The following is a 15,926-nucleotide window of genomic DNA, read 5'->3' as shown; positions in this document are numbered from 1 at the left end:
GAGACTGGTTGCCGTGGAAACGCAGCACTTTAGCAGAATGTGTGTGTGATGTTTTTTTTTTTCATATCTTCCTTTATTTTTTTCTCCTTCTATCTTCAGTCCCTCTTCAGTCCCGTTTCAGTCTGAGGACGCTGTCGAGATGTGTCCGACAAAGACGCCCGATTCCCCCGATTCTTTGCTTTCTTTCACCGTTTTTCACTCGTTTATCCAAACCCGACCCCACCCCGTCGCAAGCCGCGGGGCTTAGAATGGGTTTCCACTCTTTCATCTTCTCCACCATCTCCTGTCTTTCTGTGGATTTCACTTTCACAGCAGATAACGGGGGAGGATTTGTGTACGGATCAGCTTGTTCTACTCGTGTTCAAAATTTCACACTGCGCCGCCTGCCATCATGCCTGCGCAATGCACACACCCCATTTGCTCACACTTGCGGTGCTCTGTAGGATGTTAGCAGACGACGACTGACACAAAACACATACTCGCACAATGTTTAATCTTCTACCTGCACACTGTATTTATATGCAAATCCATACTTCCAAACAGTCAAAGCACACCTGCTCAACACACTGCTGTCTCACAGGGAGCTGTCCCTCCCGCCGCTCGGTCAGCAGTGTGTCCCCCTGTCAGGGGTAGGGGACGGTGGAATGAGCCACTGGAGTGGAGCACAAAGTTTCTGGCAGCGGTACAAAGTTTCCCAGCAGGTCACAGCTGGCTGCCTGTCTGCTACGAAGGGAGTTACATCACACAGAGAGACGACCAGCCTGATCTGCCACTTCAGATCTATCAGCCAGAGAAAGCGCAGGAGGGAAGGACAGAGAGACAGAGAGCTTTGAAATACATCATTCTGTGATTCAGGCTGATGAAACCACGGCTGGACAGACTGAAAGATGTCGGCCATGTGGATAGGCGACTGTGTCACCACTGTGTGTGTGTGTGTGTGTGTGTGTGTGTGTGTTTTCTTTTTTGTCACATCTGATAAATAATGTATGAGTTATTTCAGGGTTATAATAAGGATTCACTTCAGTTTTTATTCTGTGTGTCTGTCGGAGAGTCAGCTCCCAAATACTCAACAGTCCACTTTAAGAGAGGCCATCCGCAACCTTTTTATATAACATCTCTTTTTCTCTTTCTCTCCTGTCCTCCCGACTTCATCTCCTGCCGTTCTAGGCGGAGCAACAAGGAGATAGTGTGCGTGACTCCGGCGGGGCAAACCGCGGGTACCACCCCGGTCATGGTGGACATCAACTCTGCTGAGCTGAGGAACCCAGAGGTCAAGTTCAACTACTCTGACGATCCCACCATCCTCAAGATCGAGCCCGACTGGAGTATCGCCAGGTGAGGACACAATAAGGGCTTTTCCCTCAGATAGTCCGGTTGCAGCAAAAATTTACCTTTTTGTATGAACGTCAAGGATTGTCTGTGTTGCATAGAAGCTTACAGCGATCTCAAAACCCAAGCATGATTGGTTAATTCTCGCTTTTTCCTGCATTGCGCATGTCAACCCTGACAGGAATTGAAGGTGAATAGTTCAGAGGATGGGTTTGCAAACTGGGCAATATCGGAGTAATTGGTGTATTTTTCAAGCTCTGCTGCGCCATGTAGCCAATTCTGTCGGATTTCATGCAAAATGTCATGATTATTTCATTATCTGTAGTTCACATCAACACAGTTTTTGATTTGCGATTCTGCTTGATGTACTTCTATAGAACAGATACAAATGCATCAATACATTATTAATACCTGGTGGTGGATGTGCTAACCATTAATGCCTTTTTCCAAGGAGCATAGTCAACTAAACTGAAAGATGAACTCTCTGTACAATTTGATAAATGTAATATTCTGCAAGCATAGGCTGGTTCTGAAAGACAAAAACTAAACATTCGTCTCCATTTTCACACTGTTTTTCATTTCAAAAGTAAATCTTCAAGAGCAGGAGCAGCAGTAATGGAGGCTCCTGAAGCAGTGCACTGCTACAGTTGATGAGTTGCAGCAGAGATGTATCTGTAAATATTACTTGACTTATTGAAATGAGACTACATACCCACGGGAAGACTTCTTGTGCAAACACAAGCTGTGTTGTGGAGGAAAAAATAAAAAATAAAAAAGCTGGGAGCTACCAAGTGCTAATGGGCTCACTTGCATGACCTAGAAACTCTTCTACTCCTCAGCTCAGAAATGAAGCCAGCACACACACACACAAACACACACACTGTTGACTGTCTCATTTACTTCAAAAGTATAATTCCAGGAACATGTTGTGAGTTTTTTATATATATTTCTTGTTTTGTAATTAGAGCAACTCTATACAGTATATTCCAGGTTTTTATTTAGTATCACCTCTTAGGAGGGCCCACATTAGATTTTTCCACCGGACACATTGTCCGTTCAAACAGTCTAACAATCCACTTCTGCATCATCGCAGGTGGTTGAGGTGAAAATGGGAGCCGCGTTTAAAACTCTGCAGGGAGGAAAAAGTCTCTTGTCATGCAAAAGAGGTGTGAAGTCTCATTTGGAATGGCATGCATAAAGTAGTCGAGGGTTGGCAAGGGGAAAGGAGAATGAAAGTGTTGGTTCCAACCTTAGGGGGGGGGGAAATAACCTCGGCACTCGGCTTGTGTTTGGTGTTTCACTCGGCGCTCCCAGAGGAGGAGGTGCATTGTTCTCCAGGCCAATCACGCTTTTATTTACCGAGCTATTTTGTCACCGCGTCCCCTTTCGTGACCCTTTTGACGGGGCGATTTCAAACAGCGCTGAGCCTCCCTCTTCCAAAACACAAATCTGACATGACTCAGACTTGTTCCCCTCCCTTCAGGAAGAGGCTTTTGTGGTGATGACAGACACGCATGGCACTGTGAACATTGCGTGACACACCACTTTGTTTACACAGTGTAGTACAGTTCACTCAGTGCACCATTAAAGTGTGCACTGTGTGTGTGTGTGTGTGGAAAGGATTCTTATCTTCTCACAGAACTACTCTGTTGAGTGTTGCTACATATTGATACAAAGCAGATTTTTACTGATCTTGAGCTTCTTGTTCACAGTTTCCTCTACATGTTCACAGCTCTATCTTATCCCGCCAACAAAGGTGTAACTGTATGTAAATCTCCTTTTGTCTGCTCACTTTTCACACCAGACTCTATTCACCACTTCGACATCTGCCAGGCCTGGGACTGGCTTTAGATACCGGCTCCATCTGGCCTTAGAAAAACACAGCCAACCCCCTGGATGTGGATGCTTTGTCTTGTGGGAACTGTGTCCGTGTATCTTTACATTTAAGGATGCTCTCGTTCCATCATGGAATGGATGTTATGTTGGCTGAGTAGATCACAAGTCCTCAGCTGCCACTGCTCAGAGAGAAAAAACGCCAGAGCCTCTGAAATGGTTGATATTCACGTAGAAGAGCTTTCTTCCAAGGCTTTACAGCACTTGAATAATGACACAGAATAAGCTTTTTTTTTTGGTGTATCATTGCCTGTATGAAACCTAGCAATATACCAGCCAGCGTATCATTTGCTGTGTGTGTTCTTTGGTGCCAGTGGTGACTCACAGTCGCACTAGGCTTCAAGCTTCGCCTTACCCCTCTCCAGTTTTTAGGTTGTATGTTAACTTATTTAGCTGCTGTCAGAACGCCTCACATCAGATAAAGTTCAGCCTCTCAGGCCAGCAGAGGCTGTCGAGGAGGCATTGTGGGGGGAATAGGACTCTCACCCATATTACCCATGTCTCGGCTGGTCAGCGTCACATAGACCCGAATAGGTCACAGGTGTAAAGGTTACGGAACATGTCAGATCACTGACAGCGGTGCATTCGCCGAGTGAATCTCATGCTTAAAAATACTGCAGTGCAACTTTAATACGCTGTGGAAATATCTCCCCTGGCTTTCAAGAGGTGCGGAGGAGAGGCCAAAAGCTTCGGCTCTCAGGAGTAATGCTACACATTCGCTCATTCTTCCCTCCAGCCTCCATATCGGTTTAAAGCCGCTTTTAACATTCATGCAAGGGGCTTTAGCGTTGCTATCATAACCTGAAAATGGGCTCCCGTGAATAAGCAGGCGGAAGGTTATAGCAGGAGCGAGCATTAATGGTATATCGCTTACTGGAGGGGCCTCTTCGACTGATAGGCTGCACTCGGACCCTGCAAGACCGAAAAAGTTCAGCAGGAGGTGCATGGATGTGTGACACACACAAGTGCACATGGAATTGTTTTAATTTCCCAAGTACTATTGTATAATTGTGTTTGTCCTGATGTCTTTACAACAAGTGTTGCCATTTCTTTTTTTAGTGGAGGAACCATGTTGACCATAACTGGAACCAATCTGGCCACCATCAAGGAGCCCAAAATGAGAGCCAAGTATGGAGCTGCCAAGTCAGAAAATGTAAGTGGTCGGATCCAGGCACCCACACACAGTTTTTATTGACAAAACAAAAAAAAGCAGTGACTTGACTTGGCAAGTGAGACGGAGTGAGACCAATATAGACACACAGGTGTCTCTCTCTCTCCCTCACCCACTGCCTCCGCTGTCTCCCTCTCTGTGGAAAACTCATTTTCAGGCAATGCACACACTCCTGGGACACAGACACGGACGCACACACCTGACCCGTCGGTCAACCAGCCAAGGGCCCATTTTCTGTTTGTTTTTGATGTTGAATTTCCTTTTAGCAGTTTAACCTTTGAAATGTCAACCAGCAATAAAGCGGCTCTGGCAAATCCCCCTCTCTTCACCTAGCACCACGGGGCTTAGCTAACCTTTCTCCCGCTCTTGGCTGAAAGTAAAAATATCCCTTCTGTTTCCTTTGTCAACCTCTCTGCAGTCATTTTTATTCAGCTTGGTTAATGTTTCTGTTGACCTATAAACACAGTTGTGTTCCGTGCCTTTGTGATTTTACACACCCTTTGTGTGTGTGAGTGTTCATAATGTGACATATAGAACACAATGTAAGGCTATAACACGCTGTGAAAGTATTCAAAGATCTCTTTAGCCGTGCTGTGTCATTGTAAACTGCTACTGGCTGACCTCTCCGTTTTTTTCTGTGAGTCATTACAGTCTAATTTGTTCTTCGGTGACTGATTTAAGTGTCGAACCCCACAGGGGATTTCCAGATAATATCAACACTGATTACAACACTGATGTTATTAAGCCAGCCTCTTCCTCATTATGTCATTACGGAGACATTTAATCACTCGTATCACATGACCCTGTTTCAGCCGTTATATGTGTTTTTGATTATGTATTGTTAAGACAACCTTTTGAGTTATTATTTTAAAATGTACTTTGTTTACATTTCTTGCCAATACTGCAAACAGTGTAAACAAGGTTGAAACGTTGTCTGATAAAAAAGGGAAATCACCATGTCAAACTTGTTTCAGCTCTTAAGCATATTCTCTCCCCCGTTCTCGTTCCCTCCTGCCTTTTTTCACTTTTCCTTTTTTCCTGTATGTTCTCTCTCCTTCTCCAGAACTGCACGGTTGTGAACAACACCGTGATGGTGTGTCTGGCGCCCTCTGTGGCCGGATCTGACAAAAGCTTCTCGGAGTCGGGCAGCCGTCCTGATGAGATCGGCTTCGTCATGGACGACGTGCGCTCCGTGCTGGTGGTAAACGAGACTTTCAGCTACCACCCGGACCCCGTGTTCGAACCTCTGAGCCCCTCGGGCATGCTGGAGCTGAAGCCCGGCTCACCACTCATACTCAAGGTAAATTGCCTTGTGCTCTTAGCATTGATCTGTTTTGGCCTTGTCTCTATCTAGCTTTGCTTTACATCCATCACAGCCTTTCTCTTTTTATTCTTCTCTTGACTTTTCTATCTATCTTTTTTTTTTTCTTCAGTTTCCACTCTCACGTCTTCTTCCTCTGTCTCTACCTTTCTACATCTTTTCTGTTCTGTGTTGCATTCTGTCTCCTTTTTTGCATCACCTTTCACATTTTATTTCTGATGTCTGTCCTCTCTCCTTTCACAGTAGACCAGGCATGGGTGGGGGGGGAAATTATTCATACGTTTGAGGGAATGATGTCAGGTTGAAGTTTGTGGTGGTTTTGCATCACAGCTGTTCATCGAAGGTTGCTCTGTAAAGGTGTGGGATAAATGTCTTAAAACTCACGAGGACTCCAGGACAAAAGAAGGGTAGCTGAGTGTTAAAGCTCAGTTGAAAGCAACATTAAAAAGCTCAATTTAACAAATAATTATTTTAGAAAATGCTGCAGCGACCTCCCAGTCAGCATCCAACACAACTGATAACAGGCTGACAGGAATTTGAAAGCGTTTGCTGGAAACATTCCTGTACAGAACGTTGGCTACCTTCTTCCTCTTTCTTTGAGTTTTCTTTCAACACAGCCGTCTGTCAGATGTGCCTCAACCTTGAAAGATGTTATTTCTTCGCCTGCTTTCTCCATTGAGGTTTGGAGACCTTTAAGAAAGAAAAAAAAACAGAAGTCTCTTCCATAACGCCTCCTTTAATATCAGGTGCAAAGGAAAGTAATGTTTATAAAGTGGACCCACGCGTTGCTATGCCACCTGCTCAGATTTTTATCAGATAACTTCTGAAGGGAGACTTCATAGCCATGTTTACTCTGAGCCATAGAAGCAGTATGCATTTGAATCCAGAGCGCGTTTAGAAATGCTTTGCACCACCCACCCCCGCTCTGTCTTTATGTAATTTCACCTCTCCCCGTTGAACTTCAAAGACGCAGGAGCGTGAGAGAAAATGATCATGCAATTTCATGGAAAACGAAAGCCTTTTTTCTCTCTCGGCCAATCAGGGTGGAGTTTTAGAAATGAAGACACGTGCCTTTCTCCCCTGTAACTTTACATATAATTCCATAATGAAAAGCTCTGATTGCCCCACCGTGCTCCGTGTAAAGAATTGCAATAATAAGCAGCACAGGAACGGCATCCTATTAAGTAATTGTGGAGGAATTAGATGTTCATCGAGATCTTAAAGCAATTATTAGCGCGGTAGCGCAGTTGCACACTCTGCAAAGCACAGTGAGTTAGGATGAGGAGGGGTAGGTAGAGGCAGCAGAGGAGAAGAGATGTATTTATTGTACTTCCCAACACATTTTTAAAGTCTTTGGCCTGCATTTATGCTTGTGCCAGGCCTTATCCACCAGATCATGATCAAATGATCAAATTTCTTATTGGCAAAATGTATTTCAAGTTACATTTTTACCTCTAGAGCAATATCAAAGACTTAGAATGTGCACAGGTTTCTCATATTTTGATGCCTGACCGGTCAGTTATGTGCAGTGGCACAGTTGCTATGGCTACCTGCAGTTTAAAGTACCTTGCACACTTATAAGCGCTGTGGCTGAACACCTGGCGGACACTTGCCAGTCAATCAGAAACAAGTATGGGGGATTTTTGGCAGCATAAATCACAGTCAGTGAATCAGTTTCCATTCATTCTCTGTAATTATTATTCTATTTGTGTGGACCACCTCAGACCTAGATCTTATGTAAGTAACCGAAGTTTGTGTGTGTGTGTGTCTGTTTCCAGGGCCGTAACCTAATTCCCGCAGCCCCAGGAAACGCTAAGCTGAACTACACGGTGCTGATCGGGGAGACGCCCTGCGTTCTCACCCTGTCTGAGAGCCAGCTGCTGTGTGAATGGCCCAACCTGACCGGAGAACACAAAGTCACTGTGAGTAAAACTTTCATATTTGTTTACATTACTGAATGTCCTCCCATCATGTGAGTGTGTTTCTTTATTAAGTTAACTTGATATGTCACGCACGGGGCAGAGCATGGGGCCATCCAGGGCAAAGTGTTTGGATTCAAACCTGAAAATGAGCATCATCCATCTCCCAGGTTCAATTTTACTATCTTAAGTACCTGTTATTTCGTCATCCCACTTGATTTCTCTCCTTGCCACCTCTGGAGCATCTGTCTTTCACATTTCTTTCAGCCGCTCAGCCCATCTTCTTCTTCTATAGCTCCTGTTCTCAGTGCTGTTTCCGCTGTGCTATTCATCCCCCCTCTTTATGTCAATCCACTTCCTGCCTTTTTTATTCATTCAACTCATTCTTTCCTCCCCATCCATCAGACCTAAATCTCTTTAATTACTCTAGATTTCTCTTCCCCATTCATATAGCTGCAAGCACACAAACACACACACATCCTGTCTCTTACACCGTTGGCACTGTTTGTGACTGTATTTACGTCTTAGAAGCTTTTGATCGGTCTCTTTTGGCTGGCATCCACCTTGGGATTTGAACAGTATTGATATTCAATAGAGACCAAAAAATGGCGAGTGGGCGTGAGAGGTCTGTGTCTATTTTTACCCTCCATTTGGTATTTCATAGACGTAAGCCAGTTGAAGATGGAATAAAAGAAGAAGAAAAAAAAGATGGGGGGGGGGGGGGGGGGGGACCATATCCCAACGGTTTTTTCTCATTCATGTGTTCTGCAAACCAGAACTGTTTTGATGTGATATGGCTGAAAGTCAGATGGGTGTGTGACTGTGTGTACTTGTATCACTGGATCCAAAGACGGCCCGGGGGCACAGATGTTGCCTCCCCCAACCCAGATATAAAGGGTTTTGAGGAGTTTTGGCCTGCACTTGGCTCAACACGACACAGCTTGGTTTGTCAGTATAAATGCAATATGGGATTTAGCACTGTGGCACCTTGCAGCATTTTTTTTCATCACTATTGGATTTAAAGTAGTTGTGGCCAGATGTGGGCCTGTAGGATTTGTAAGACTTTCACATCTAATGTATTTTCTATTTCATGTAACTCTGAATGAAAATGATTTACAGCTTCAGCTTGGAACCCTGCCAAATACTGCTGCAAACAGACCCACTTTTTATTTTAATGTAGTTTCAAGATAATGTAACTTTCCTGTGTGTGTCCATCTACTAGGTGCGTGTTGGAGGCTTTGAATACTCACCGGGGACCTTGCAGATCTACTCGGACAGCCTGCTCACTCTGCCTGCCATCATTGGTATCGGAGGAGGTGGCGGCTTACTCTTGCTGGTTATCATTGTGGTGCTGATTGCTTATAAGAGGAAGTCGCGGGACGCCGACCGCACCCTCAAACGGCTGCAACTGCAGATGGACAACCTAGAGTCCAGGGTGGCCCTTGAGTGCAAGGAAGGTGAGTTTTGACAAAACGTGGTCATAAGAGAGGCGTGACGCTGACCGCTCAAACTTCACAAGTTACTTCTATAGTGCTTGTGTTCTCCTAGTTCCTTTTCATATTTCTCACTTCTTGGTTCTCTTCATCTTTTTACCCAAATAACTCCCATGTCCCCAAATAACTTTCTGTAAATTGCTGCAGTTTGCCTCAAAAGCTCCACTACTCCCATTCAATAGTCCTATCCATTTCTCTCCCTGCTTTCTCTTTCACTCTCTATTTCTCCCAGCCTCTCGCTGCCAACTGTCCCCCTGCTGTTAGGTGGCAGCAGTGTGTGTGTGTGTGCCTGTGTGTGTGTGTGTTGGTGTGTTTCCAGAGGAGTACTTTGATCTGAGCCAGCCACCAGATGTTGGCTCTCCACCCCATGAGAGAGCTGCCTGGCTGGCCTCACCACCATCCACACTGAGAGAGGGAGAGGGAGATGGAGGTTAGATAGATACAGGGCACAGAGGTGGGAAAGTGAGGTATGGTAAGGGGGGAGGGGTTTGGCAACGACTGAAGCAGGGGCAGAGAGACTTACACACCAGTACATTAGCATATATCTATTTGGCAGTAAACAGCATGGATCCATTGAGAGCCTACTGATGCCGTTACTGGTTTGTCTGGCAAGAGAGAGAGAAGCAGATGGGGAGAAAGAGAGAAGGAGAATACTGATAACTATGATCATCAGACTACATTTGAATAAGAGTTCACTTCACGTGTTGCACTGCTTTAGTAAACCTCAAATATAACAATGTCAATTGATTGTAGGTACTTGTAGGGGTGATCAAGGTGTTTACTGCGAAGCACTAACATGTAGAAAAATAGAAATATTAGCTCAGACACGATATCGACAGATATCAGTATTCTTAAAACAATAAATATCGGGGAAAGATACAAAAAGAATGGTCAAGTTATTGCAATAGTGACCAACATATCTTGACTCCCCTAGTTATGGGTCAAGCATCACAAAGGCCAGAAACTGGAGAGAAGCTGCTGGCCAATCAGAGCTTTGCAGGCATGATTAAAAATGGCGACATCATCTTACTCCATAGCTTGTTAGCTACCTAGCGACATCCATGAAAAATTAAAATGTAAAAGGCATGACACAGATGTACAGGTTGTTGTTTATCAATTTAAAGAAAATAAACAAGTCTCTACTACGTGACATACTAACGATGGGTTAGGGCAACACGGAATCAATTCCAACAGAAAATTGGCTGACAATGAACACAATTTCAGGCTGAATGAATGAAGAAAAGTGAACGGCAAAGTCTGATTGTCAGGCAATGGTAAACACCCACATCTTTCAAATTCCCCGCCCCAGAATGTTTTTAACTGTGCCAGTCATCTGCTCAGGGGATGACTGTGTGTGTGTGTGTGTGTGTGTGTGTGTGCGTGCACTCGACCTGACACTCAACTCTTCAGGCCCTGCTCTTTTTTTTTTTACTTCTCGCAATCTCACACACACACACGCATATAGACTCACACAGTGGGTCAAACAATGATTGGCTGGGGTGTGTGGCGGTGAGTCCAGGTGCCCTGACCCTGTCTGTCCCCCACTGTCACCACTGTCTGGAAGACGACAACAGGATGGATGGAAGGAGAGGGACGGAGCGAGGGAGATAAATAAGGCAGAGAACTTGTGAGGGGAGAAAGGGAGGGGAGGTGGGCACTTAAGAAGGATGGATCGGAAGATTAGGAGAGAGGGGAAAACAAAAGGCGAAGCAGAAAGTACTGAAGAATAAGAATTTTAAAAAGGAGAGCGAGAGAGAGAAGGAAGTTGATATGAGGATAGTGGGCGATAATGCTGGAATAATACTAATACTAATAGAATACTAATATTTCGGTGCAGAAGGAGATGGGTGCAAAAGTAAGAGGACAACATGGAGTAATAAGAAGGGAAGTGATTAGAATATGTGGGGGAAAAGATTAATGAGGTGGAGTGAACAGCAAACAGAAATTGAACAGATAAGTACAAATATTGAATATATATACTGTATATAGATGAAAGAAGTGAAGAGAAAATATGCATCAGGGTAGAGAAAAGAGAGGCTGATGAGAGATGCAGAGAGAGATGGATGGCATGAGTGAGCCAAACTAACAGAAAGATGGAGGGATGTAGCAGAGGAGAGGCAACCATCGGGGGGAGAGAGGTGACCTCTAAGATGTCACTTTGAAGGGAAGAAAGAGGGAGAAAAAGAGAGATAGGAAGATAGGGATAGGGTGACACAAGCCATCTGTTAGTCTGGGCTTTGGTTCATTATTTGTTTGGGTTGTGTATCCATGTGTTGGTGTATTTTGGGTGACACTATAGGGCACACACACAGTCGAGGTAATGGAAGCGTAAAGCTGTATATTTCCTCCTCAAGGGAGTTTCGTATGTATAAAATGGAATCAAGGCAGTACAGCAAAAAATATATGCACTATTATATGGGAAGTAAGTGAGAGAATGGATTTGATCCCATTTGTTCCCTCTAGATGTGGCTTGTGAAGCCACTGGAGTATACAGAACGGGGTCAGAACACACACTCGTAGGGAATGGAAAATGTGTAAAAACACTGACACATGCACTCACATTAATCATCTGGGCACTATGTGTTCAGCTGTGGGGCAAGACAGGAAAAAGTGTGTGTGTGTGTGGCTGCTGTAGTACAAGCGTGTGTGGTGGCAGCGTGTTATGTGTGTGTACTCACAGGCTCATGTTCCTGTGTGCACTTCCATCCTGAACTCCCCTCCAGCCACTGAGACTCACAACACTTTCCTCTCTCTCCTCCTTCCCTCCATCTTTCTCTCTGCTCTCAGCATTGAGCGATCACATAATGCTGCTTTTCACAGCTACTCCTCCACACGCCTCCGTCTTTTCCTCACTCTCACCTGTGTTGCCTTTTATCTACTTTAAAACGTGCTGTTTCAGGAAATCATATTGATTGAGGCATGAATAGTAAAAGTCAAGATCAAGACTGGCTCTAGAGTTTATTTCAACTTTTGCATGTGTTGTAATTTGTATTATCTGCACCACAGCTTTTCCATTCTTCTCTTTTTTGTATCCTTTTAAAGGGACAGTTCGGGTGTTTTGAAGTGGGGTTGTATGAGGTACTTATCCATAGTGAGTGTATTGAACAGGTACCTGCAGGCGAGTCTTTTAGCTCTGCCATTTTATTAGCACTCGCCATGGTGTGACCGACTCGCACGCCAATCCGCTTGTTGTGTAAACCTCAACACCTGTTGCTAACAGTGTACGGCTAAAGGCACCAATCTTGACCGTTAGAGGTTAAGGATCGGTTAACAAGGCTATTGATCAGAAGAAAAAAACAAATGCCAACATCCCTAAGAGCAAAGCAATGTGCCGCTGTGGACGGGAGCAGCAGCAAAACATATGTAAGCCACCAAAAATTGAATTTAATGTAAATTTAAATACAATTTAAAACACCCAAACTATCCCTTTAACGTTTGAAGTCTGAACTTCCCAATTATTTGGGAAGATAAACATAATAATCATTACGAGAGAACACAATTTAGAAATTGGAGAATTAGTGATAAATCCCAACTTTCACCTCCTAAATAAATGCTTTTTTGCTAATCACCTTGATGGTGTTTCAATCTACGGTCTTTCCAAACATACCTATTTCCCAAGAAATCCCTTTTATGCACATGAAGAGATGCATTTTGCACGTATAGAAGCAGTGGTTTGTTTGGGATAAATAGGTACCAGAGCAAGTAAAGCAGGCCTCAGTCACTAAGTGTCTTTACTTTGTGTTTTGTGTTGGGACTCTGCTGACAGAAAGCTAAATGTAAAATGGAAGACTGATTATAAGTTGTCATCAAAATCAGGATATCAGTGTTGAAGACAAAAAAATCCTGTTTAGTCCGGTAAATATCCGGTAAAGTCTGTATTCAATCTTTATGTCACCTGAAACAAAACTGAAACTTAGAGTAAGACAACGTTCATGACATATTTCTATTTTGCGCAGCCTTTGCGGAGCTGCAGACCGACATCCATGAACTCACTCAGGAGCTGGACGGAGCAGGAATCCCCTTTCTGGACTACCGCACCTACGCCATGAGAGTCCTGTTTCCTGGGATTGAGGACCATCCTGTGCTTAAGGAGATGGAGGTACGGGTCAGTAGAGAGCAATTCACTCACATCCCCCCCCCCCCCACACACACACACATACACACACACAAACACACGCATGAAAGTAGTTCCGAATGTCTGTTTGTCATTAGAAAAAACAAAAAAAAAAAAAGGAAATGTTAAGCAATGACTTTGGTGCATAGTGGAAATATAAAAAGAGCCAAATTCATCAATCTGGAGTGTGATTAAAATTTTGGGAGAACAATATGCCTTTAAGTCTAGTGGAGATTTTTGTTTTGATCTGAAAGTCTGCTCTGTCTGTGCCATGGGTTGCTCAGTATAGGGTTGAGAGGAGTAACATTGGACATTAAAGAGCTCAAAAAAATAAATACAATACAAATTAGGTATTTTAGAGACTTGATTTGGTAAGGTAAGAATCTCCATTATATCAGAGGTGAACTATCTGAATGTGTCCACCAAACGTCTTGCATCTTAAGCAGTTCCGTAGTCGAGGGGTCGAGGCAGAAGTGGCTTCAAGGCACAACTATATATAGTACCAAAAAATTAACTTTGATGGGAGAAACTCTCAGGGCAAGCTCGAATGTCACGTAATGCAGTGAAGGCACCGATCTTCTTCGGGGAGTGAGCAAAGTCCGAGCTCCACTAAGACTTGGTAAAAGTGCTAGATTGCCTCTACAGGATCAAACCTGTTTGAGGCTTCTGAAGAAGCAATGTTTACACGTTCAATAAAATCCTATCCCCTCCACAACTGCTCCTTTTTCAAGAGGGAACACTATCACTCTCATAAAGCCAGGCTGTGTGGACGCTGTAACGCAGCATGCACAACTACCTCCATCATTTCTCTGTATACATTAGACTCTCACACATACATCACAAGGAAACGCACACTAGCGCTCCGCTGACATGCATGTATGGTGGCGGCTGCAGGGAGGGGGGGGGCTTTGAGACATGCAGTATCTGCTCGTGCTATCAACTGTATTCCAAAGGGATAGTGTAGCGCGACATTGGATTTTCATTTGTATGGCCCAGGCAATCACAGGCCACAGTAGTGCGCTAGCAAGCAGATCAATTTCTTATTACAGCATGAAGCTCACATTCTCACTTCAAGCCTCCGTTTCTCTCCCTCAGAGGGGGAGACCTGGCCCTTACTTTGAGAGAAGATGAGAATCGGTGGAGAGAGGGGGGGGGGCTGCGAGGGATGGGGGGGAGGTAAAGAGAACTGGTAATTGGGGAGAGCATTGGGACAATAATAGGTAGAAAGTGCAAAGCCTAAAAGCCTTGTTTTATGGATGCAACTGTAAACTGATGTTCCCTGTTTGTAGATACATGTGTTGTGAGTGTATCGGCATGTGTGCACATGTGGCCCTCTTACCAATACACCCTTCATCTAATATTCCTCCTTCTCACTCATACTCAACTATAACTCACATCTTCCTCTTCATCCTGATCTCAACCTTTTTATACGCCCACTCTTTTCTCTACCTCCCTCCCACTAATATTCTGCCCTTTTTCCTTTCTTGTACCTTTTCTCTAATGCCTCCTTCCTTTCACTTCTCTTTCTGTCTTCCCTTCTTCTAACTTTCCATCCCTCTCTTGCACTACATTCCCTCCTCTTTTCCAACTTTATCCCCCTTACCTTTCTGCTTCCTTAATCTACTTTCACTCCCTTCCTCCACTCTTCCATCCCTCTCCTCCTCTCCTCACACTCCTCCCCACCATCACCTCTGTGCCCTCCTCTCCAGGTCCCCGCTAACACGGAGAAGGCCCTGACATTGTTCGGCCAGCTGCTGACCAAAAAGCACTTCCTGCTGACCTTCATCCGCACCTTGGAAGCACAGCGGTCCTTTTCCATGCGAGACCGGGGCAACGTGGCCTCCCTCATCATGACGGCGCTGCAGGGAGAGATGGAGTACGCCACGGGCGTCCTCAAACAGCTCCTGTCTGACCTCATCGACAAAAACCTGGAGAGCAAGAACCACCCGAAGCTTTTACTCAGGAGGTACGAAAACAGGGAGGGAGACAGAGGGGTTGAAACTGGCTCGGACAAAAACATGTCACACAATGCACGGCTAGTTCCCCCACTGGGGGTTCAGGTTTGAGGTTACGTCCCTTTTGTTTATCATACTTCTCACCGGTTTAGGGCGTCCTTGAGAGGAAGGCCCCCCACTGAAAGTGAGCACCTTGAGTATTCAGCCTTCAAAAAACAAAAACAAAAAACTTCATTCTTGTTCCCTATTTTATGTGTCTTCATGTTGCCATGGCAGTTGTAATGCACATGCAAACCCAAGCAGATAGTTATACTCATTATGGTGCTAAAATAGGAGGAGAAATTATGCCAAAATGATAGAAAATAGAAGATGATGCTCTGTGAGAATGTCAAGTGCTTTGTTTTTTCTTGTACAGCTGACGTTATGGAGCAGGGAGGCAGGGGACTGGGACTGTAGCTTTTAGAGGCCTATGTGACGTTACCTCGTCTCTATCTCTCAACCTTGTCCCTGTCAGAGAGGATTACACCCCTGAGCACACACACACTCCCAGTGGAGCTGCAGTCACACACTTCTCGATCGTCTCTCACCCCCACACTGTTGGAAAGGTAGAGAGGGGAAAGGTACGAGGCATGGAGGGGATGTAAAGGGGAAACAAAAGGAGGATTTACAAGGGAGAGTGTGAGGGATAGAGAGAGAATGGATCAGTAAAAAGGGGAAATGAGCAGCAGTGG

The 15,926-nt window shown here is 44.6% G+C and overlaps 1 protein-coding gene across 1 annotated transcript in view; it reads left to right on the top strand.

The window, feature by feature from the left end:
• LOC142955019 (plexin-A1-like) overlaps window positions 1-15,926 on the top strand; it is a 134,554-nt gene that overhangs the window by 103,587 nt on the left and 15,041 nt on the right. The window contains exons 15-21 of the mRNA XM_076096400.1: window positions 1,168-1,335; window positions 4,282-4,375; window positions 5,457-5,693; window positions 7,493-7,636; window positions 8,856-9,090; window positions 13,083-13,225; window positions 14,950-15,206. Coding sequence (XP_075952515.1) covers window positions 1,168-1,335; window positions 4,282-4,375; window positions 5,457-5,693; window positions 7,493-7,636; window positions 8,856-9,090; window positions 13,083-13,225; window positions 14,950-15,206 — 1,278 coding nt within the window. The remainder of the gene's footprint in view (window positions 1-1,167; window positions 1,336-4,281; window positions 4,376-5,456; window positions 5,694-7,492; window positions 7,637-8,855; window positions 9,091-13,082; window positions 13,226-14,949; window positions 15,207-15,926) is intronic.

This window comes from Anarhichas minor, unplaced genomic scaffold, assembly GCF_050575085.1.
Source record: "Anarhichas minor isolate MPS153535 unplaced genomic scaffold, ASM5057508v1 ptg000021l, whole genome shotgun sequence".
NCBI classification, from domain to species: domain Eukaryota; kingdom Metazoa; phylum Chordata; class Actinopteri; order Perciformes; family Anarhichadidae; genus Anarhichas; species Anarhichas minor.
Note: the sequence above shows the minus strand (reverse complement) of the source record. Positions and strands in the feature narration are given on the sequence as shown.